Below are 22,304 nucleotides of genomic sequence, written 5' to 3'. Positions count from 1 at the left end.
GCCTCGATTTTAAAACTCTCCATCCTCCTGTTCGAATCCCTCCGTGACCTCCCCATCAGAGCTCAGGGCCCGGGCAGCTGAAAGCACGGCCGCCAATGGCGGAGCGATGGGAATCGGGGGGCTGCGCGGGAGGCCGGGATTGGAGGGGCGCAGAGATCTCGGAGGGCTGGAGGAGGTTACAGAGATAGGGAAAGGGGGGCGCGAGGGATTTGAAAACAAGGATGAGGAATTTAAAATCGAGGCGTTCCCGGAACCGGGAGCCAATGTGGGTCAGCGAGCACAGTGGGTGATGGGTGAACGGGACTCGGTGCGAGTTAGGATACAGCAGGGCAGCAGAGTTTTTGGATGAGCTGGAGTTTACGGAGGGTGGGAGATGGGAGGACGGCCAGGAGACCGTTGGAATAATGGCGTCTGGAGGTAACAAAGGCACCAGCAGCAGATACGAACCAAGCCGTATCCTTTTGGTGACGTCCTCCGATATCTCTGGAACCATGAGTAAAGTTGATCGAGGCGTACTCGATACGGTCTTCAGGCCGGAGAGGACTCTGATTGCAGTTGGAGGCCATCACTTCGGTCATCACCATGTTTTCATACACTGTGTTTTCCTTTGACTGCAAAGCAGAGCGCAGATTATTAATTTCAATTCTCACCTCTCACTTCTCAACAGTGGCAATATCTATACAGCATCTTTAAACATAGTAAAACGTCCCAAGGTGCTTCACAGCAGTGTCAGCAAGCAAAATTTGACACCCAACCACATAAGGTCGCACTCTCACCCCTGAGACAGAAGGTCGGGGGCTCGAGCCCCCACTCCAGAGGCTTGAGATGTATAAAATTCTAACTAACAGGGCTAGACAGGCTGGATGCAGGGAGGATGTTTCCCCTGGCTGGGGGGTCCAGAACGAGGGGTCACAGTCTCAGGATACGGGGTAGGACATTTAGAACTGAGATGAGGAGAAATTTCTTCACTCAGAGGGTGGTGAACCTGTGGAATTCTCTACCACAGAAGGCTGTGGAGGCCAAGTCACTGAGTATATTTAAGAAGGAGCTCGATAGATTTCTAGACACAAAAGGCATCAAGGGGTATGGGGAGAGAGCGGGAATATGGTATTGAGATAGAGGATCAGCCATGATCATATTGAATGGCGGAGCAGGCTTGAAGGGCCGAATGGCCGACTCCTGCTCCTATTTTCTATGTTTCTATGTTTGAGCCCATAATCCAGGCCGACACTCCCCAGTGCTAGTACTGAGGGAGCGCTGCACTGTCGGAGGGTCAGTACTGAGGGAGCGCCGCACTGTCGGAGGGTCAGTACTGAGGGAGCGCTGCACTGTCGGAGGGTCAGTACTGAGGGAGCGCTGCACTGTCGGAGGGTCAGTACTGAGGGAGCGCTGCACTGTCGGAGGGTCAGTACTGAGGGAGCGCTGCACTGTCAGAGGGTCAGTATCGAGGGAGTGCTGCAATGTCGGAGGGTCAGTACTGAGGGAGCGCTGCACTGTCAGAGGGTCAGTATCGAGGGAGTGCTGCAATGTCGGAGGGTCAGTACTGAGGGAGCGCTGCACTGTCAGAGGGTCAGTATCGAGGGAGTGCTGCAATGTCGGAGGGTCAGTACTGAGGGAGCGCTGCACTGTCAGAGGGTCAGTATCGAGGGAGTGCTGCAATGTCGGAGGGTCAGTACTGAGGGAGCGCCGCACTGTCGGAGGGTCAGTACTGAGGGAGCGCTGCACTGTCAGAGGGTCAGTACTGAGGGAGTGCTGCACTGTCGGAGGGTCAGTACTGAGGGAGCGCTGCACTGTCGGAGGGTCAGTACTGAGGGAGTGCTGCACTGTCGGAGGGTCAGTACTGAGGGAGCGCTGCACTGTCGGAGGGTCAGTACTGAGGGAGTGCTGCACTGTCGGAGGGTCAGTACTGAGGGAGCGCTGCACTGTCGGAGGGTCAGTACTGAGGGAGTGCTGCACTGTCGGAGGGTCAGTACTGAGGGAGTGCTGCACTGTCGGAGGGTCAATACCGAGGGAGTGCTGCAATGTCGGAGGGTCAGTACCGAAGGAGTGCCGCACTGTCGGAGGGGCCGTCTTTCGAATGAGACATTAAACCGAAGCCCCCGTCTGCCCTCTCAGGTGGACGTAAAAGATCCCACGGCCACTATTGGAAGAAGAGCAGGGGGGAGTTCTCCCCGGTGTCCTGGGCCGATATTTATCCCTCAACCAACAGATGATCTGGTCATTTATCACATTGCCGTTCGTGGGATCTTGCTGTGCGCAAATTGGCTGCCGCGTTTCCTACATTACAACAGTGACCACACTTCAAAAAGTATTTCATTGTCTGTAAAGGGGCTTTGGGACGTCCTGAGGTGGTGAAAGGCTTGATAGAAATGCAGGTTCTTTCTTTCACGCTGTGGTTTCATTTACCTTATTGTGTTTCATGATCACGCTGTAGACAGTGTGACCGATATCCGTATCTGGTTGGTTGAGAGAATCCGTCTTAGTTTTCTTCCTTAAGGAAACAGCAGTGCACATAAATATTCCAGGGAGGAAATTCAGCCGCTAGCATCAGATATTTTCCTTCGAATGAGCGAGAGGATTTGCAGAATAATCTCTCATGGAATGGGAAGGGTTTGGGGGTCATGGAGTCATAGAATGATACAGCACAGGAGGAGGCCATTCGGCCCATCGTGCCTGTGCTGGCTCTTTGAAAGAGCTATCCAATTAGTCCCACTCCCCCCTGCTCTTTCCCCTGCAAATTTTTCCCCTTCAAGTATTTATCCAATTCCCCCTTTTGAAAGTTATTATTGAATCTGCTTCCACCGCCCTTTCAGGCAGCGCATTCCAGATCAGAACAACTCGCTGCGTAAAAAAAATTCTCCTCATCTCCCCCTCTGGTTCTTTTCCCAATTACCTTAAATCTGTGTCCTCTGGTTACCGACCCTCCTGCCACTGGAAACAGTTTCTCCTTATTTACTCTATCAAAACCCATTCGTGATTTTGAACCCCTCGATTAAATCTCCCCTTAACCTTCTCTGCTCTGAGGAGAACAATCCCAGCTTCTCCAGTCTCTCCACATAACTGAAGTCCCTCATCCCTGGGACCATTCTGGTAAATCTCCTCCGCACCCTCTCCAAGGCCTTGACATCCTTCCTAAAGTGCGGTGCCCAGAGTTGGACACAATACTCCAGCTGAGGTCGAACCAGAGTTTTATAAAGGGTTTAGCGATAACTTCCTTGCTTTTGTACTCTGTGCCTCTATTAATAAAGGCAAGGATCCTGCACACTTTTTTTATCAGCATCCACTGACGTCTGTTGATTGCTTTTGGCTATTGGATCCTTTTGTAAAATGATTATGTTCATCCTGTGATTGGCTGAGCATAGAGGGCAGAAAGATCCCCGGTCCCATCTCTGTTCCCTTACCTATGTCAGCCGTGACCTCATTGAATGGCGGGACGGGCTCGAGGGGCTGAATGGCCTCCTCCTGTTCCTACTGTTAGCACTTTGAGTCCTGAAGTGATCTCCTGGGTTAGGGAAGAGAGAATGAAACACCTTTTTCTAAACCCTGGCCATTATCCCCTCACACGATGGGCGATTTAATGGGCCTTGGAAAAGGTTCAGAGGATATCAATGAGAATGTTGCCTAGTTTAGTACTCTGCTTGGCTTATAGATCTGGGTCTATTCACTCTGCAGCAGCCTGGACTTGGAGGCAACCTGATAGAGGTTTAGAAAATAACGCAAGGGTTAGATTACATGTCTAGAGGGCACAATGTCCAATTCTGGGCACCGCACTTTAGGAAGGATGTGAAGGCCTTGGAGAGGGTGCAGAAGAGATTTACTTGAATGGTTCCAGGGATGAGGGACTTCAGTTATGTGGATGGACTGGAGAAGCTGGGGTTGTTCTCCTTGGAGCAGAGACGGTTGAGAGGAGATTTGATCGAGGTGTTCAAAATCATGACCGGTTTAGATAAAGTAAATAAGGAGAAACTGTTCCCATTGGTGGAAGGGTCGAGAACCAGAGGACACAGATTTAAGGTGATTGGCAAAAGAACCAAAGGTGACATGAGGAAAAACTTTTTTACGCAGCGAGTGGTTTTGACCTGGAATGAGCCTCCCGAGGGGGTGGTGGAGGCAGATTCAATCGTGGCCTTCAAAAGGGAACTGGATAAGTACTTGAAGGGAAAAAATTTGCAGGGCTACGGGGATAGGGCGGGGGAGTGGGACTAACTGGATTGCCCTTACAAAGAGCCAGCACGGGCTCGACAGGCCAAATGGCCTCCTTCTGTGCTGTAACCATTCTATGATTCATTTGAGAGATTATTCCAGTTTGACAGATTGGGACATGAGTTTAAACACCGCAGGAAGTTGGAATAGACCGGGAGTTGGGCTGTTCCTCTTTAACCCAGAGAGTAGTGATCCCCTGGAATGAGTTTCCGGCTGGTGTGATTGACGCTGACTCTCTGTTTGCCTTCGAGAGGGAGCTGGACCGATCCCTGACTGGGGCAGAGATGGCATCGTACAGAAGATAAGTGTCTTTATAGATAACACACGGTCCGTGTGATCTCCTGGAGTGGGGTTCGATCGCCTGAGGGAGTCGGAGAGGGATTTCCCAGAGTATTTTATTGGCCCTGGGAGTTTATCTCTGGTCTTTGTGCCTCTCCCAGGAGATTCCGTGACTGTGGGGAGGGAGGGTTGAAAGTGTCTAGACTCGATGGTCCAGCCTTCATGAGGTGTGGGGCAGGCTTGATGGACCACCTGGTCTTTTCCTGCCCCTCATTTTGGTACGTTTGTATGTCAACGGCCGTTACCTTTGGAGATATCTGGTGGTGACCAGGGTTTGGGCAGTTCTTCCCTCGCCAGCACCCCACCTCGCTAATGATCCGGAAAATCTCTTCGGATGAGATTCCAAGGCTTATGGAATGGACCAAAACCAGGAGGGAAGGGGCAAACAATGGGAAAGCAAAAGACCGAGTTACAGAAATTCCACTGGGAATGTACTTACCACCTGAGAATGAGGAAGACGACAACTACCACAGTGAGGAAGGCCAGCAGAACAATGACAACAATGATTATCAACCTGGTGTGCCTGGCTGAAAGAAAGATAAGAGGAAATTGCAAGAGTATAGAGATACAAATCGGATGCCTGAACCACTAGGCCTCAGGCCTCGTTGGTCCAAAAACGGACACAAGAGGCTGAATTCTAGAGGTGAGGCGAGAGTGACCGCCTGCTACGTCAAGGCAGCGTTTGACCGAGTGTGGCACCAAGGAACCCCTGGTAAAATTGATCAATGGGAATCAGAGGGGGAAACCCTCCAGTGCCTGGAGTCACACCGAGCGCAAAGGGAGATGGTAGCGGTCGTTGGAGGCCGATCATCTCAGCCCCAGGAGTTCCTCAGAGCACCGTCCTAGGCCCAAACTATCTTCAGCTGCTTCATCAATGACCGTCCCTCCATCAGATGTGGGGCTGTTCGCTGGTGATTTTTTTTTGGCTTCATTCTGGGGATGTGGGCGTCGCCAGCAAGGCTGGTGTTTATTGCCCATCCCCTAGATGCCCACGGCGCTATCGAGGGGCGAATCAGTCCGCTCGATCGGCAGTCAGCCCACCTCCTTAAATTCCCTCCACCACCGGCGCACCATGACTGCAGTGTCTACTGTCCACAGGATTAACTTCTTCGACAGCACCTCCCAATCCCGTGACCACCACCACCTAGAAGGACAAGGGCAGCGGGCGCATGGGAACAACGCCACCTCCGAGTTCCCCTCCGAGTCACACGCACCGCCCCGACTTGGAAATACATCGGCCGTTCCTTCGTCGTCGCTGGGTCAAAATCCTGGAACTCCCCCTCCCCGAGCAGCGCTGCGGGAGAACCGTCACCACACGGGCCGCAGTGGTTCAAGAAGGCGGCTCACCACCACCTTCTCAAGGGGCATCTAGGAGCTGGGCAATAAATGCCGGGCCTGGCCAGCGACGCCCACATCCCCGAGGATGAATTAGAAAAAAGTTAACCTCTCACCGGAAGGTGCTGCCCTCCACCGAGAATGTCGGCCTAAACTTTGTGCTTAGGGCCCAGAGTGGGGCTTGAACCCAGAATCTTGCAACTCAAAGGTCAATTTGCTACCAAATGCCCCCCGACCCCCACTTTTATCACGAAACATACAGTGCAAAAGTTCCTCGAAATTTAACAGGAAATAGCAATGGATGTGCTTGCCTCCCATTCTGAAGGCAACAGCTCATAGTATCATAGCACAGGAGAAGGCCATTCGGCCCATCGTGCCTGTGCCGGCTCCCTGAAACGAGCTACCCAATGAGTTCAATCTTTCACTCTGGGATCTGGCCCCCAGGGTGCAATTGGCTTGTTCCTCAATTGTGGAGCCCTGGGCATTGAGTGCCAAGGAGCTATTTGACTGTGGAAGGCACCACGGCCCACCTTGATCTTGCCCTCTGGAGCGTGGGGGGGGGGGACAGGTGGGAGACGGGGCCGTGGCTAAGACCGGCTGACTCAGCACAGACCCGGGATCGGACGTGCGGTTTTCCTGGCCTCACTGGGGGACGTCTAACAAACATTTCCATGTGTTTCTATCACATGGCTCGCAGGCTCCTTTACAACTGGACCAGTGTCTCAGAGTGGGTACAAACCAGTCTGTGATGAAGAGTCAAGGTTTGAGGCGGCACATTTTTGTGGGAAGAACAAGGAGGCCACACACTGCTTGGATAATAAGAGTCTAAACGGGATAGAGGAGCAGAGGGATCTGGGGGGACAGATACACAAATCACTGAAAGTAGCGACAAGGGTTAATAAGGACATAAAAAGGGAAACCAAGCACTGGGATTCATTTCCAGAGGGATAGAATTGTTAAGCAGAGAAGTTATGTTAAACTTGTATCGAACCTTGGTTAGACCACACTTGGAGCACTGGGCACAGTTCTGGTTTCCATATTCCTTGGTTAGACCACACTTGGAGCACTGTGCACAGTTCTGGTCTCCATATACCTTGGTTAGACCACACTTGGAGCACTGGGCACAGTTCTGGTTTCCATATTCCTTGGTTAGACCACACTTGGAGCACTGTGCACAGTTCTGGTCTCCATATACCTTGGTTAGACCACACTTGGAGCACTGGGCACAGTTCTGGTCTCCATATTATAAAAAGGATATAGAGGCACTGGAGAAGGTGCAAAAAAGAGTCACAAGAATGATACCAGAACTGAGAAGATAAACTTGTCAGGAAAGGCCAAACAGGCTGGGGCTCTTTTCTGTAGAAAAGAGAAGACTGAGGGGTGACCTGATCGAGGTCTTTAAAATTATGAAAGGGTTCGATAGGGTAGACGTAGAGAAGATGTTTCCACTTGTGGGGGAGACCAGAACTAGGGGGCCATAAATATAAGATAGTCACTAATAAATCCAATAGGGAATTCAGGAGAAACTTCTTTACCCAGAGAGTGGTGAGAATGTGGAACTCGCTCCCACAAGGAGTAGTTGAGGTGAATAGTGTAGATGGATTTAAGGGGAAGCTGGATAAACATATGAGGGAGAAAGGAATAGAAGGATATGGTGATAGGGTGAGATGGAGTAGGGAGGGAGGAGGCTCGTGTGGTGCATAAACACCGGGATGGACCAGTTGGGCCGAATGGCCTGTTTCTGTGCTGTGGGCTCGATGGAAGTCAATGCATGAAACCCAACAGCGAATAATAATTTGGATTAAGGATACTTACAGAGAACTTCTATCCTTTGTCCCTCTGAGCGTTGAGTTTGGACTCTGTTGCTCGCCTCACAGAAGTACAGACCCTCCTGCTCCCGAGTGATTCCGTATAAGGTCAGGTCTTTGCTGGGTCGCTCTAGGTTAATCGTAGAATCTCCTTGGGTCCTGAACCATCGGTACCTGTTGACTGGAGGATTACCGTCACTGCTACAAGTTAACGTCACATTGTCCCCTTCCATTATCACTTCCATTGGTGATGAGGTCGATACTTTGGCATATCTCGGACCATCTGATACAAGAAGCAAAGATACACAGAAGCATTAGATGGAACGGGCATTTCTACAGCATCTTCAATGAAGTAAAACGTCCCAAGGCGCTTCACAGGAGCGTAAATCAGTCAAAAATTTAACCCTGAGCCACATAAGGAGATATTAGGACAGGTGACCAAAAGCTTGGTCAAAGAGGTAGGTTTTTAGGAGCGTCTTAAAGGAGGAGAGAGAGAGGCGGAGAGGTTTAGGGAGGGAATTCCAGAGCTTAGGGCCCAGGCAGCTGAAGGCACGGCCGCCAATGGTGGAGCGATGGGAATCGGGGGATGGACAAGAGGCCAGAATTGGAGGAGGGCAGAGATCTCGGAGGGTTGTCGGGCTGGAGGAGGTTTCAGAGATAGGGAGTGGGGGGGCGAGGGGGCCATGCAGGGATTTGAAAACGAGGATGAGGATTTTAAAACCGAGGCGTTGCCCGGACCGGGAGCCGATGTAGGTCAGCGAGCGCAGGGGGTGATGGGTGAACGGGACTTGCCGCGAGTTAGGATACGGGGGCAGCAGAGTTTTGGATGAGCCGGAGCTTACGGAGGTTGGGAGGTGGGAGGCCGGTCAGGAGAGCATTGGAATAGTCGAGTCTGGAGGTACCAAAAGCACGGACGGAGATTTCAGCGGCAGATGAGCTGAGGCAGGGGCGGAGACGGGCGACGTCACGGAGGCTGAATTAGGCGGCCTTGGTGACGGAGCGGATATGGGGCCGGGTGGTCATCTCAGGGTCAAATAGGACGCCAAGGTTGCGAACGGTCTGCGGGGAGCTGAGGCCGATTCCTTTAATAAGGGGTGAAGTCTCGTGGACGAGACCAGTTCCTCAATTCCAAATACTCACAGATCACGTCAATGGGGAACTGTTTTGAGTTGGCACTTCCTATCTCGTTCGTCACTTTGCAGTAATACGTCCCAGAATCGTCCCAACGGATCAGATTAAATATGAGTTCTGGGCTGCCCTCTTTTATGGATCGGGTGTCAGGGCTGTCCTTATACCAGTTGTACTGAGGTCGTGGATTGCCTGTTGAGCTACAACTCAAGATAACCTTGTCTCCTTCCTTCACCTCTCCCGTAGGTGACCTACGGGTAACCCTTACGTCTTTCGGAGAATCTGCAAAGTTAAATGAAGCACGATTCAGGCAGGGTGAAGATGCGGCTGAGCATTAGGAACACATCCCCCACACACCCTCGTCCTCTCCTGACACTCCCGCTGTTAATCCCCCTTCCCCTTGTGCAGGAGAGCACCAAGGTTACGTGGAATTAACAGCACAGAAACAGGCCATTCGGCCCAACTGGTCTATCCCGGTGTTTATGCTCCACACGAGCCTCCTCCCTCCCTACTCCATCTCACCCTATCACCATATCCTTCTATTCCTTTCTCCCTCATGTGTTTATCCAGCTTCCCCTTAAATCCATCTACACTATTCACCTCAACTACTCCTTGTGGGAGTGAGTTCCACATTCTCACCACTCTCTGGGTAAAGAAGTTTCTCCTGAATTCCCTATTGGATTTATTAGTGACTATCTTATATTTATGGCCCCCCTAGTTCTGGTCTCCCCCACAAGTGGAAACACCTTCTCTACGTCTACCCTATCGAACCCCTTCATAATCTTAAAGACCTCTATCAGGTCTCTATAGGCTGTGTAGAGGGTATATCACACTCTATAGGCTGGGTGGAAGGTATATCACACTCTATAGGCTGTGTAGAAGGTATATCACACTCTATAGGCTGTGTAGAAGGTATATCACACTCTATAGGCTGGGTGGAAGGTATATCACACTCTATAGGCTGGGTGGAAGGTATATCACATTCTATAGGTTGAGTAGAAGGTATATCACACTCTATAGGCTGGGTGGAAGGTATATCACATTCTATAGGTTGAGTAGAAGGTATATCACACTCTATAGGCTGGGTGGAAGGTATATCACACTCTATAGGATGTGTAGAAGGTATATCACACTCTATAGGCTGGGTGGAAGGTATATCACACTCTATAAGTTGGGTGGAAGGTATATCACACTCTATAGGCTGGGTGGAAGGTATATCACACTCTATAGGCTGTGTAGAAGGTATATCACACTCTATAGGCTGTGTAGAAGGTATATCACACTCTATAGGCTGGGTGGAAGGTATATCACATTCTATAGGTTGAGTAGAAGGTATATCACACTCTATAGGTTGAGTGGATGGTATATCACACTCTATAGGTTGGGTTGAAGGTATATCACACTCTATAGGCTGGGTGGAAGGTATATCACACTCTATAGGATGTGTAGAAGGTATATCACACTCTATAGGCTGGGTGGAAGGTATATCACATTCTATAGGTTGAGTAGAAGGTATATCACACTCTATAGGTTGAGTGGAAGGTATATCACACTCTATAGGTTGAGTGGAAGGTATATCACACTCTATAGGTTGGGTTGAAGGTATATCACACTCTATAGATTGGGTGGAAGGTATATCACATTCTATAGGTTGGTGAAAGGTATATCACATTCTATATGTTGGGTGGAAGGTATATCACATTCTATAGATTGGGTGGAAGGTATATCACACTCTATAGGTTGGGTGGAAGGTATATCACATTCTATAGATTGGGTGGAAGGTATATCATATTCTGCAGGTTGGGTGGAAGGTATATCACATTCTATAGGTTGGGTGGAAGGTATATCACATTCTATAGGTTGGGTGGAAGGTATATCACATTCTATAGGTTGGGTGGAAGGTATATCACACTCTATAGGTTGGGTGGAAGGTATATCACACTCTATAGGTTGGGTTGAAGGTATATCACACTCTATAGATTGGGTGGAAGGTATATCACACTCTATAGGTTGGGTGGAAGGTATATCACATTCTATAGGTTGGTGAAAGGTATATCACATTCTATATGTTGGGTGGAAGGTATATCACATTCTATAGATTGGGTGGAAGGTATATCACACTCTATAGGTTGGGTGGAAGGTATATCATATTCTGCAGGTTGGGTGGAAGGTATATCACATTCTATAGGTTGGGTGTAAGGTATATCACACTCTATAGGTTGGGTGGAAGGTATATCACATTCTATAGATTGGGTGGAAGGTATATCATATTCTGCAGGTTGGGTGGAAGGTATATCACATTCTATAGGTTGGGTGGAAGGTATATCACACTCTATAGGTTGGGTGGAAGGTATATCACACTCGATGGGTTGGGTGGAAGGCATATCACATTCTATAGGTTGGGTGGAAGGCATATCACATTCTATAGGTTGGGTGGAAGGTATATCACACTCTATAGGTTGGGTGGAAGGTATATCACACTCGATAGGTTGGGTGGAAGGTATATCACACTCTATAGGTTGGGTGGAAGGTATATCACATTCTATAGGTTGGGTGGAAGGTATATCACATTCTATAGGTTGAGTGGAAGGTATATCACATTCTATAGGTTGGGTGGAAGGTATATCACATTCTATAGGTTGGGTGGAAGGTATATCACATTCTATAGGTTGGGTGGAAGGTATATCACATTCTATAGGTTGGGTGGAAGGTATATCACATTCTATAGGTTGGGTGGAAGGTATATCACACTCTATAGGTTGGGTGGAAGGTATATCACATTCTATAGGTTGAGTGGAAGGTATATCACACTCGATAGGTTGGGAGGAAGGTATATCACACTCTATAGGTTGGGTGGAAGGTATATCACACTCTATAGGTTGGGTGGAAGGTATATCACACTCTATAGGTTGGGTGGAAGGTATATCACACTCTATAGGTTGGGTAGATGGTATATCACACTCTATATGTTGTGTAGACAGTATATCACACTCTATAGGTTGGGTGGAAGGTATATCACACTCTATATGTTGTGTAGACGGTATATCACACTCTATAGGTTGGGTGGACGGTATATCACACTCTATAGGTTGGGTGGAAGGTATATCACACTCTATAGGTTGGGTGGAAGGTATATCACACTCTATAGGTTGGGTGGAAGGTATATCACACTCTATAGGTTGGGTGGAAGGTATATCACATTGTAGATACTTACACTTCACATTAATGCGTATGTTTGGAGAATCTTGATGTCCAACTGCATTCTTTGCTGTACAGTAATAGTCACAAAGCGCATCATCACTTGTAATTTTGATTGTAATTGAATATTTATATTGCTGTAGATTGTAGGGGATTCTGTTACATCTCTTCATCCAAGTATAGTCATATACTGGAGGATTCGCATTATTTTTACAACTTAAAGAAACTAAAGACTCTTCTCTCTCTGAACCTGAAGAAATGATTTTCACATCTCTGGGCTTATCTGTGAAGAATTAATTTGTTAAAACATTTGTCCAGTTAATCCATCTCCAAAATATCATTGAGAATAGACCAGGCGTTGGCAATTATTTAAAAAAATGATAATGAGAACAATCTGAAATAAAAAGAGTTCCAGAAATACAATGACACCAACAACAATATACAGCAGCTTTAACATAGAAAAACCTTACACAGTGCTTCACAGAGGAATAATCAGACAAAAATGGATACCAAAGCAAGGACGGAGATATTAGGACAGGTGACCAAAAGCTTGGTCAAAGAGGTAGGTTTTAAGGAGCGTCTGAAAGGAGGAGAGAGAGGCGGAGAGGTTTAGGGAGGGAATTCCAGAGCTTAGGGCCCAGGCAGCTGAAGGCACGGCCGCCAATGGTGGAGCGATGGGAATCGGGGGATGCACGAGTGGCCAGAATTGGAGGAGCGCAGAGATCTCGGAGGGTCGTAGGGGCTGGAGGAGGTTACAGAGATAGGGAAGAGGAGGCCATGGAGGGATTTGAACTCAAGGATGAGGTTCTTAAATTGGAGGTGTATAGGTTGTCTAGAAGGTATATCACACTCTATAGGTTGGGTGGAAGGTATATCACACTCGATAGGTTGGGTGGAAGGTATATCACACTCTATGGGTTGGGTGGAAGGTATATCACACTCTATAGGTTGGGTGGAAGGTATATCACACTCTATAGGTTGTCTAGAAGGTATATCACACTCTATAGGTTGGGTGGAAGGTATATCACACTCTATAGGTTGGGTGGAAGGCATATCACATTCTATAGGTTGAGTGGAAGGTATATCACACTCCATAGGTTGGGTGGAAGGTATATCACACTCTATAGGTTGGGTGGAAGGTATATCACACTCTATAGGTTGGGTGGAAGGTATATCACACTCAATAGGTTGGGTGGAAGGTATATCACACTCTATAGGTTGGGTGGAAGGTATATCACACTCTATAGGCTGGGTGGAAGGTATATCACACTCTATAGGTTGGGTGGAAGGTATATCACACTCTATAGGTTGGGTGGAAGGTATATCACACTATTGGTTGGGTGGAAGGTATATCACACTCTATAGGTTGGGTGGAAGGTATATCACGCTCTATACGTTGGGTGGAAGGTATAGCACACTCTATAGGTTGGGTGGAAGGTATATCACATTCTATAGGTTGGGTAGAAGGTATATCACACTCTATAGGCTGGGTGGAAGGTATATCACACTCTATAGGCTGGGTGGATGGTATATCACACTCTATAGGCTGTGTGGAAGGTATATCACTTTCTATAGGCTATGTAGAAGGTATATCACACTGTTGATACTTACACTGTACAGTAAAACGTTTTGGTTGGGACATCTTTTCATCGATTGTATTGCCTGCTGTACAGTAATAGTCACAGGATGCATCACTGACAGAAACTTGGAACGTTAATTGATGGGTAATACTGCCGAGGTTTGTGGAATCACCTTCGCAGGTCTTTCTCCATCTGTACCAACCTGCCTGAGGTTTGGCATCAGATTGACATTGCAATGTAATGAATTTACCATCTATAGCAGAGCCAAAAAGGACTACATTCACGTCTCTGGGAGGATCTGCAAAGGAGAATGTTCTTCAGTTAAAACTGCCTCAAACATATTACAGGGAAAGGCGAGAATTGGGGGACATTTAAAGCGGACGAGATGTTGGGTGTGGAAATGCAGCACTTGAAATATTTCCACCCAACCAAACACTCCCAGGGCAGGTACAGGGTTAGATACAGAGTAAAGCTCCCTCTACACTGTCCCATCAAACACTCCCAGGGCAGGTACAGGGTTAGATACAGAGTAAAGCTCCCTCTACACTGTCCCATCAAACACTCCCAGGGCAGGTACAGGGTTAGATACAGAGTAAAGCTCCCTCTACACTGTCCCATCAAACACTCCCAGGGCAGGTACAGGGTTAGATACAGAGTAAAGCTCCCTCTACACTGTCCCATCAAACACTCCCAGGGCAGGTACAGTGAGAACTTGCATTTCTACAGCACCTTTCACAACCTCAGGACGTCCCAAAGCCAATGAAGTACTTTTTTGAAGTGTGGTCACTGTTGTAAAGTGGGAAACATGCCAGCGAATTTGCGCACAGCAAGATCCCACAAACAGCAATGTGATAAATGACCAGATCATCTGTTTTTTTAGTGACGCTGGTTGAGGGATAAATATCGGCCCCAGGACATCGGGGAGAACTCCCCCCTGCTCTTCTTCGAAATAGTGGCCGTGGGATCTTTTATGTCCACCTGAGAGGGCTGACGGGGCCTCGGTTTAATGTTTCATCTGTAAGACGGCACCTCCGACAGTGCAGCGCTCCCTCAGTACTGACCCTCCGACAGTGCAGCACTCCCTCAGTACTGACCCTCCGACAGTGCGGTGCTCCCTCAGTACTGACCCTCCGACAGTGCGGCACTCCCTCAGTACTGACCCTCCGACAGTGCAGCACTCCCTCAATGCTGACCCTCCGACAGTGCGGTGCTCCCTCAGTACTGACCCTCCGACAGCGCCATGCTCCCTCAGTGCTGACCCTCCGACAGTGCGGCACTCCCTCAGTACTGACCCTCCGACAGCGCCATGCTCCCTCGGTACTGACCCTCCGACAGTGCGGCACTCCCTCAGTACTGACCCTCCAACAGTGCGGCACTCCCTCAGTACTGACCCTCCAACAGTGCAGCGCTCCCTCAGTACTGACCCTCCGACAGTGCAGCACTCCCTCAATGCTGACCCTCCGACAATGCGGCACTCCCTCAGTACTGACCCTCCGACAGTGCAGCGCTCCCTCAGTACTGACCCTCCGACAGTGCGGCACTCCCTCAGTACTGACCCTCCGACAGTGCGGCGCTCCCTCAGTACTGACCCTCCGACAGTGCGGCGCTCCCTCAGTACTGCCCCTCTGACAGTGCAGCGCTCCCTCAGTACTGACCCTCCGACAATGCGGCACTCCCTCAGTACTGACCCTCCGACAGTGCAACGCTCCCTCAGTACTGACCCTCCGACAGTGCAGCGCTCCCTCAGTACTGACCCTCCGACAGTGCAGCACTCCCTCAGTACTGACCCTCCGACAATACAGCGCTCCCTCAGTCCTGAAACTGGGGAGTGTCGGCCTGGATTATGGGGCTCAGGTCGTTGGAGCGGGAGCTCGAAACCACGAACATCTAGAAATTCGTTTAACTGATGAGAGAGACACAAAAGAGCAGATACTCAAGATTCAGAAAGGACGGTGTAGACTACTCACAAAGCACTTCTATGTTGATGGTGCTGGAGATCCCTGTTCCTACTTCATTTGATGCCTGACAGTGGTAACCCCCTCTGTCCTTCTCAGTAATGCTTAGAAACTGAAGTGACGATTGACGAACAATGCTGCGTTCAGAGTTGTACCAGGCGTATCCAGAGACTGCCGGGTCGCTGTTCGCACTCACACACGATATATTTAGCTGGTCGCCTGCTCTAATACCACGTAGGAACTCAACGATCTCACCATTCACAATGTAAGAAATGTGAAAATCCCTTGGCCGATCTGAAACAGAGTTCAATAGTTGGACCGTTTCACTTTTCTGTCGACAGGCCGAATTACCTTGACGTTCATTTTCTAAGAAAGGAACTCCCATTTCTATCGCGCCTTTCACAACCTCAGGACGTCCAAAAGCGCTTTGCAGCCAGTGAAGTACTTTTCGAGCATATGGTCACCGTTGTAATGTAGGAAACGCGGCAGCCAATTTGCGCACAGCGAGATCCCACAAACAGCAATGTGACAAACGACCAGATCGTCTGCTTTTTTTGTGAAGCAAAGATGATTGGCTCCAGGGGGGAATTCCCCCCTGCTCTTCTTCAAAATAGTGGCCGTGGGATCTTTTACGTCCCACCCGAGAGGGGCAGACGGGGCCCTGGGTTTCACGTCTCATCCGAAAGACGGCATCTCCGACAGCGCAGCGCTCCCTCGGCCTGGATTACGGGGCTCAAGTCCCTGGAACAGGGGCTCGAACCCACGACCTTCTGACTCAGAGGCGAGAGTGCGATCCACGGGTGAGATCCAGGGTAACTTGCCAGATTTGTCTGGTCTGATGATTTCTTTTTTTATTCGTTCATGGGATGTGGGCATCGCTGGCAAGGCCGGCATTTATTGCCCATCCCTAATTGCCCTTGAGAAGGTGGTGGTGAGCCGCCTTCTTGAACCGCTGCAGTCCGTGTGGTGAAGGTTCTCCCACATTGCTGTTAGGAAGGGAGTTCCAGGATTTTGACCCAGCGACGATGAAGGAACAGCCGATATATTTCCAAGTCGGGATGGTGTGTGACTTGGAGGGGAACGTGCAGGTGGTGTTGTTCCCATGTGCCTGCTGCTCTTGTCCTTCTAGGTGGTAGAGGTCACGGGTTTGGGAGGTGCTGTCGAAGAAGCCTTGGCGAGTTGCTGCAGTGCATCCTGTGGATGGTACACACTGCAGCCACAGTGCGCCGGTGGTGAAGGGAGTGAATGTTTAGGGTGGTGGAGGCAATTGGTGTTTAAGGTGGCAGAGGTGGTGTTGTACCTGAGCCTTGTGTTGGGCCAGGCTGACTCAGAGAGTTGGTTGCTTTGGTCAGAGTATGGGTTAGAATCATCGAATCATACAGCACAGAAGGAGTCCATTCGGCCCATCGTGCCTATGCTGGCTCTTTGTAAGAGCTATCCAATTAGTCCCATTCCCCTGCTCTTTCCCAATAGCCCTGCAAATTTTTCCTTTCCGAGTATTTATCCGATTCCCCTTTTGAAAGTTATTATTGAATCTGCTTCCACCGCCCTTTCAGGCAGCGCATTCCAGATCAGAACAACTCGATGCGTCAAAAAAACATTCTCCTCATCTCCCCCTCTGGTTCTTTTGCCGATTACCTCAAATCTGTGTCCTCTGGTTACCGACCCTCCTGCCAGTAGGGTCTGGGATACAGACTGTACCCCCAAGGAAAGCCGTCCTTCCCCTGCAGTACATGCGGACAACACACTGGAGAAACCTGCGATATACTCACACTTGCCCCTCAGAGTGAGGTCCTCTGAATTGCCACTCCCCACCTCGTTGTTAGCCTGGCAGGAGTATGCCCCGTAGTCAGTGTAAGTGATTGAACTGAACCGTAGTGTCTTATCGTGGTTTCTGCCGACCTGAATTCCATCCTTGTACCAGTTGTAATCGCTGACTGCTGGGTTACTGCTGTGAGTGGAGCAAATCAAAGTGACAACATCGCTTTCTTTCATACTGTGACCTCCTGTTTTCCCGTTTACCGTCAGTGAGATGGTGATGTTTCTGGGACGATCTGAAAACATACCGGGCGGCAGAGAATTAGTTATATCCAATTACTTAGAATTTACAGCTCAGAAACAGGCCATTCGGCCCAACTGGTCGATCCCGGTGTTTATGCTCCACACGAGCCTCCTCCCTCCCTGCTTCATCTCACCCTATCACCATATCCTTCTATTCCTTTCTCCCTCATGTGTTCATCCAGCTTCCCCTTAAATCCATCTACACTATTCACCTCAACTACTCCTTGTGGGAGCGAGTTCCACATTCTCACCACTCTCTGGGGAAAGAAGTTTCTCCTGAATTCCCGATTGGATTTATTAGTGACTATCTTATATTTATGGCCCCCTAGTTCTGGTCTCCCCCACAAGTGGAAACATCTTCTCTACGTCTACCCTATCGAACCCCTTCATAATTTTAAAGACCTCTGTCAGGTCACCCCTCAGCCTTCTCTTTTCTAGAGAAAGGAGCCCCAGTCTGTTCAATCTTTCCTGATAGTTATAACCTCTCAGTTCTGGTATCATCCTTGTAAATCTTTGATGCATCTTCTCCAGTGCCTCTATATCCTTTTTATAATATGGAGACCAGAACTGTGCCCAGTGCTCCAAGTGTGGTCTAACCCAGGTATATGGAGACCAGAACTGTGCCCAGTGCTCCAAGTGTGGTCTAACCCAGGTATATGGAGACCACGACTATGCACAGTGCTCCAAGTGTGGTCTAACCAAGGTATATGGAGACCAGAACTGTGCACAGTGCTCCAAGTGTGGTCCAACCAAGGTATATGGAGACCAGAACTGTGCACAGTGCTCCAAGTGTGGTCTAACCAACGTTCTATACAAGTTTGACATTACTTCTCTGTTTTTAAAAATTCTATCCCCTTAGAAATGACCTCCTGTGCTTCGCTTGCGTATTTTATGGCCTATTGCTACTTTTAATGATTTGTGAATCTGTCCCCCTCGGTCCCTTTGTCTTTTCTAACCCATTTAGACTCTTATTTTCCCAAGAAGTATTAGCTGAGATTGGCAGAGATATCGCTATTGAGGGGGGACTGGGTAACAATTACTGGAAGAAGCTTGATGTACAAGTGAAGGTGGACTATCAGGAGAGGAGACCACCCCTAACAACAAAGCCAAGGGTGGTTGAAGGGGACGATTACGTCAGCGATCATGTGAGGTCCCTATTGCTAAGGAAGGATAAAGGACAGTGAAACCGAACGTTTGGTGAGAGCTGACGATGAGGTAAGGTGCCGTCCAAGAAGATAGACTTCAGGAGAACTCTCAGGATTGGAAGAGACTGCTCACCTCATAGCAACATAGGAAAAGGAGGAGGCCATTCAGCCCCTCGTGTCTGTTACATAGGAACAGGAGGAGGCCCGTCCAGCCCCTCGAGCCTGTTATATAGGAACTGGAGGAGGCCATTCAGCCCCTCGAGCCTGTTATATAGGAACTGGAGGAGGCCCGTTCAGCCCCTCGAGTCTGTTACACAGGAACAGGAGGGGTCCATTCAGCCCCTCGAGCCTGTTATGTAGGAACAGGAGGAGGCCATTCAGCCCCTCGAGCCTGTTCCGCCATTCTATTAGATCATGGCCGATCTGTACCTCAACTCCATCTACCCGCCTTGGTTCCGTAACCCTTAATCCCCTCACCCAACAAAAATCTGTCGACCTCAGTCTTGAAATTTCCAATTGACCCCCGGCCTCAACGGCTTTTTGGGGGGGAGAGAGTTCCAGATTCCCACTCCCCTTTGTGTGAAGAAGTGCTTCCCGACATCACCCCTGGACGGCCTGGCTCTAATTTTAAGGTTGCGAGTTCAGTTAAAGCCCAGCCCAAGTTGTACATATCCGACCTGTTAGTATTGAGGGATCTGCATCGTGATATTACGCTGACAATTGTATCAAGGCTTGTCCGCCCTCAAACTAAAAAACCAAGAGGGTGTGTGAGAACAATTGAATTTGGTGGAGACTCGTCACACCCGCTCATTATATGAAGACCGAGAGGTGAATATTCTTTGTTGGAAAACGCCAAGAAACATTTGAATTCCAATACTCACGTTTGATGTTTAGTTGGATCTCGCTTGCAGCTGAAGCTGTCGCTTTTCCAAAGACAACCTGACACTTCAGCGTCTGATCCCTTTCCTCGTATGTCGGGATAAATGTGAGGCCGCGGGAGTAAATCCACATGTTATCCCTGTTGTCCCTCTGGGTCTCGGATGAAGTGCTGCTGTTGGGATATGGGAAGAGCCACGCCAAAACAGGAATGTCTTCGGAGCAGAAGCTCTTCACAGTACAGGTCACAGTGGCAGTTTTCCCCTCTGTGATACTCTCCGGAGCTTCGATCTCTGGTTTCTCTGGCTTCTCTGTGGAATAGACCAACGGAATTCAAGGATTGCTCCGGAATATTTTGAAATAGCTCTCTCTCTCTCTCTCTCTCGCCCCAGAGTCAGAAGGTCGTGGGTTCGAGCCCCCACTCCAGAGACTCGAGCCCCATAATCCCAGGCCGACTCTCCCGACGTCCGGTACTGAGGGAGCGCCGCACTTTCGGATGAGACGTTAAACCGGAGGCCCCCGTCTGCCCCTCTCGGGTGGGACGTAAAAGATCCCACGGCCACTATTTCGAAGAAGAGCAAGGGGGGAGTTCTCCCCGGGTGTCCTGGGGCCAATATTTATCCCTCAACCAACATCACTAAAACAGATGATCTGGGTCATTTATCACATTGCTGTTTGTGGGAGCTTGCTGTGCGCAAATTGGCTGCCATGTTTCCGACATTACAATGGTGACCAGATAATCTGTTTTTAGTGATGTCAAAGATTGGTGGCATAGTAAGTCGTGTCGACAGGAGCAAGAAATTACAGAGGCACGTTGAGAGATTGAGTGAGTGGGCAAAACTGTGGCAGATGGAGTTCAAAGTGGGAAAATGTGAGGTCATCCACTTTGGGCCAAAAAAGGATCGATCCCCGAGTATTTTTTAAATGGTGAAAAGGTCGGAACAGTGGAGATCCAAAGAGATTTAGGGGGTCTGTGTACACAGATCACTAAAATGTAGCAGTCAGGGACAAAAAATAATCAAAAAGGCTAATGGAATGTTAGCTTTTATATCTAGAGGGCTAGAATATAAAGGGGAGGAGGTTTTGCTGCAGCTGTACAAAGCCCTGGTTAGAGCACATCTGGAGCACTGTGTACAGCTCTGGGCACCGCACCTTAGAGAGGATATATTGACCTTGGAGGGAATGCAGCGCAGATTCACTCGAATGTTACCAGGACTCCAAGGGTTAAATTATGAGGCGAGAGATTACATAAACCAGGCTTGTATTATCTGGAATATGAAAGATTAAGGGGGGACTTGATTGAGGTTTTTAAGATTTTGAAAGGATGGGTTAGATGGAGAGAAACTTTTTCCGCCTGTGGGGGGAGTCCAGGACAGGGGGACAGAACCTTAAAATCAGAGCCAGGCCGTTCAGGAGAGAAGCTCGGAAACACTTCTTCACGCAAAGGGTGGTAAAAGTGCGGAACTCTCTCCCACAAAAAGCACTAGATGCCAGCTCGGTTAATCATTTTAAATCTTAGCGATCGAGAGATTTTTGCTAGACAAGGGTATTAAGGGATATCAGGCGCTAAATTGGGCCGTGTAACGCCCGTTGTTTCGGCGCTCAGCGGCCTCTTCGACATCCAAGATGGCGTCCTGGGTGCGCACGCACGTTTCCAGAGTGACGTGCGCCAGACGCCATCTTGGTATAGGAGTTAGCGCAGGCGCAGATAACGAACGCTGGAATCATGTAAAGTAGGGAGAAAATGGCTGCAATCAGAGTACAACGCTGATTTAAAGTGATAGACGCCATTTTGGGACTTAACGCTCAACTCAACGCACAGTCTTAACCCCGACCATCTGAACGTGTCTTAGAGTGCCTGGAGGACCCCCCCCACTGGCGCTATTTAAAGGGACCATGCAGGATTTACAGTTTATTGGCTTCTGGCGGTCTCCTACACTTGAATACAAGGACGTGGGGACATAGGCTAACATTTAAAGCCAGGACGTGCAGGAGTGAAGTTAGGAAATGATTCTACACGCAAGGGGTGGGAGAAGTTTGGAACGCTGTTCTGCAGACGGTAGTTGATGCCAGCTCAATTGAGAATTCTGAATCTGAGATTGATAGCTTTCTGTGAACCAAGGGTATTAAGGGATATGGGGCTAAGGCGGGTATATGGAGTTAGGTCACAGGTCCACCCTGATCTGATCGAATGGCGGAACAGGCTCGAGGGGCTAAATGCCACTGCCGCTGTTATGTGCCAGCTTCTCCTGCAAGGAAGCGGGGCGTGTGTCTGGGTGATGTGCCTATCATGGTTGAATAGCTGCCAGTGTGTGTGTGGCCTGTGAGTTGTGCGTGGGCGGCTTGCAACAGTGGTAATGTGTAAGGGTGAGAGGGTTGAGTACTGATGGAAAGGGTTTGTTGGTATGTGGGTGATGGGGGTGTCGTGTGTGGTGCAGTTGGTAGGAGACACCACTTGACAGTTGACCTCACTCACCTTGACCACTCGTGTCAAAGCATTGAACTTCTTCCTGTACTGCATCCATGTTCGTGATGCTGTGCGCCTGGCATTGACTTCGTCCCCTACTGCCTCCCACTACCTTTTGGGTGTATGTCTGGAGGGCCTCTTGCTCTCCCCACCCCCCGTGGATATAGGACGCCCCTCCTTCTGTCCACCTCTTGCACCAAGGCCTCTAG

At 49.3% G+C, this 22,304-nt stretch overlaps 1 protein-coding gene across 3 annotated transcripts in view; it reads right to left on the bottom strand.

Annotated features, from left to right (window-relative positions):
* LOC137306229 (B-cell receptor CD22-like) overlaps positions 1 to 22,304 on the bottom strand; it is a 62,817-nt gene that overhangs the window by 11,026 nt on the left and 29,487 nt on the right. For all 3 annotated transcript variants that reach the window (XM_067975356.1, XM_067975355.1, XM_067975357.1), the window contains exons 7-16: positions 19,634 to 19,939; positions 17,319 to 17,600; positions 15,559 to 15,840; positions 13,623 to 13,889; positions 12,028 to 12,294; positions 8,826 to 9,095; positions 7,693 to 7,968; positions 4,982 to 5,069; positions 2,407 to 2,491; positions 448 to 611 (exon numbers count right to left, since the gene is read on the bottom strand). In XM_067975356.1, coding sequence (XP_067831457.1) covers positions 448 to 611; positions 2,407 to 2,491; positions 4,982 to 5,069; positions 7,693 to 7,968; positions 8,826 to 9,095; positions 12,028 to 12,294; positions 13,623 to 13,889; positions 15,559 to 15,840; positions 17,319 to 17,600; positions 19,634 to 19,939 — 2,287 coding nt within the window. The remainder of the gene's footprint in view (positions 1 to 447; positions 612 to 2,406; positions 2,492 to 4,981; positions 5,070 to 7,692; positions 7,969 to 8,825; positions 9,096 to 12,027; positions 12,295 to 13,622; positions 13,890 to 15,558; positions 15,841 to 17,318; positions 17,601 to 19,633; positions 19,940 to 22,304) is intronic.

This window comes from Heptranchias perlo, chromosome 42, assembly GCF_035084215.1.
Source record: "Heptranchias perlo isolate sHepPer1 chromosome 42, sHepPer1.hap1, whole genome shotgun sequence".
NCBI lineage: Eukaryota > Metazoa > Chordata > Chondrichthyes > Hexanchiformes > Hexanchidae > Heptranchias > Heptranchias perlo.
This window is presented reverse-complemented; position numbering and strand designations above follow the sequence as displayed.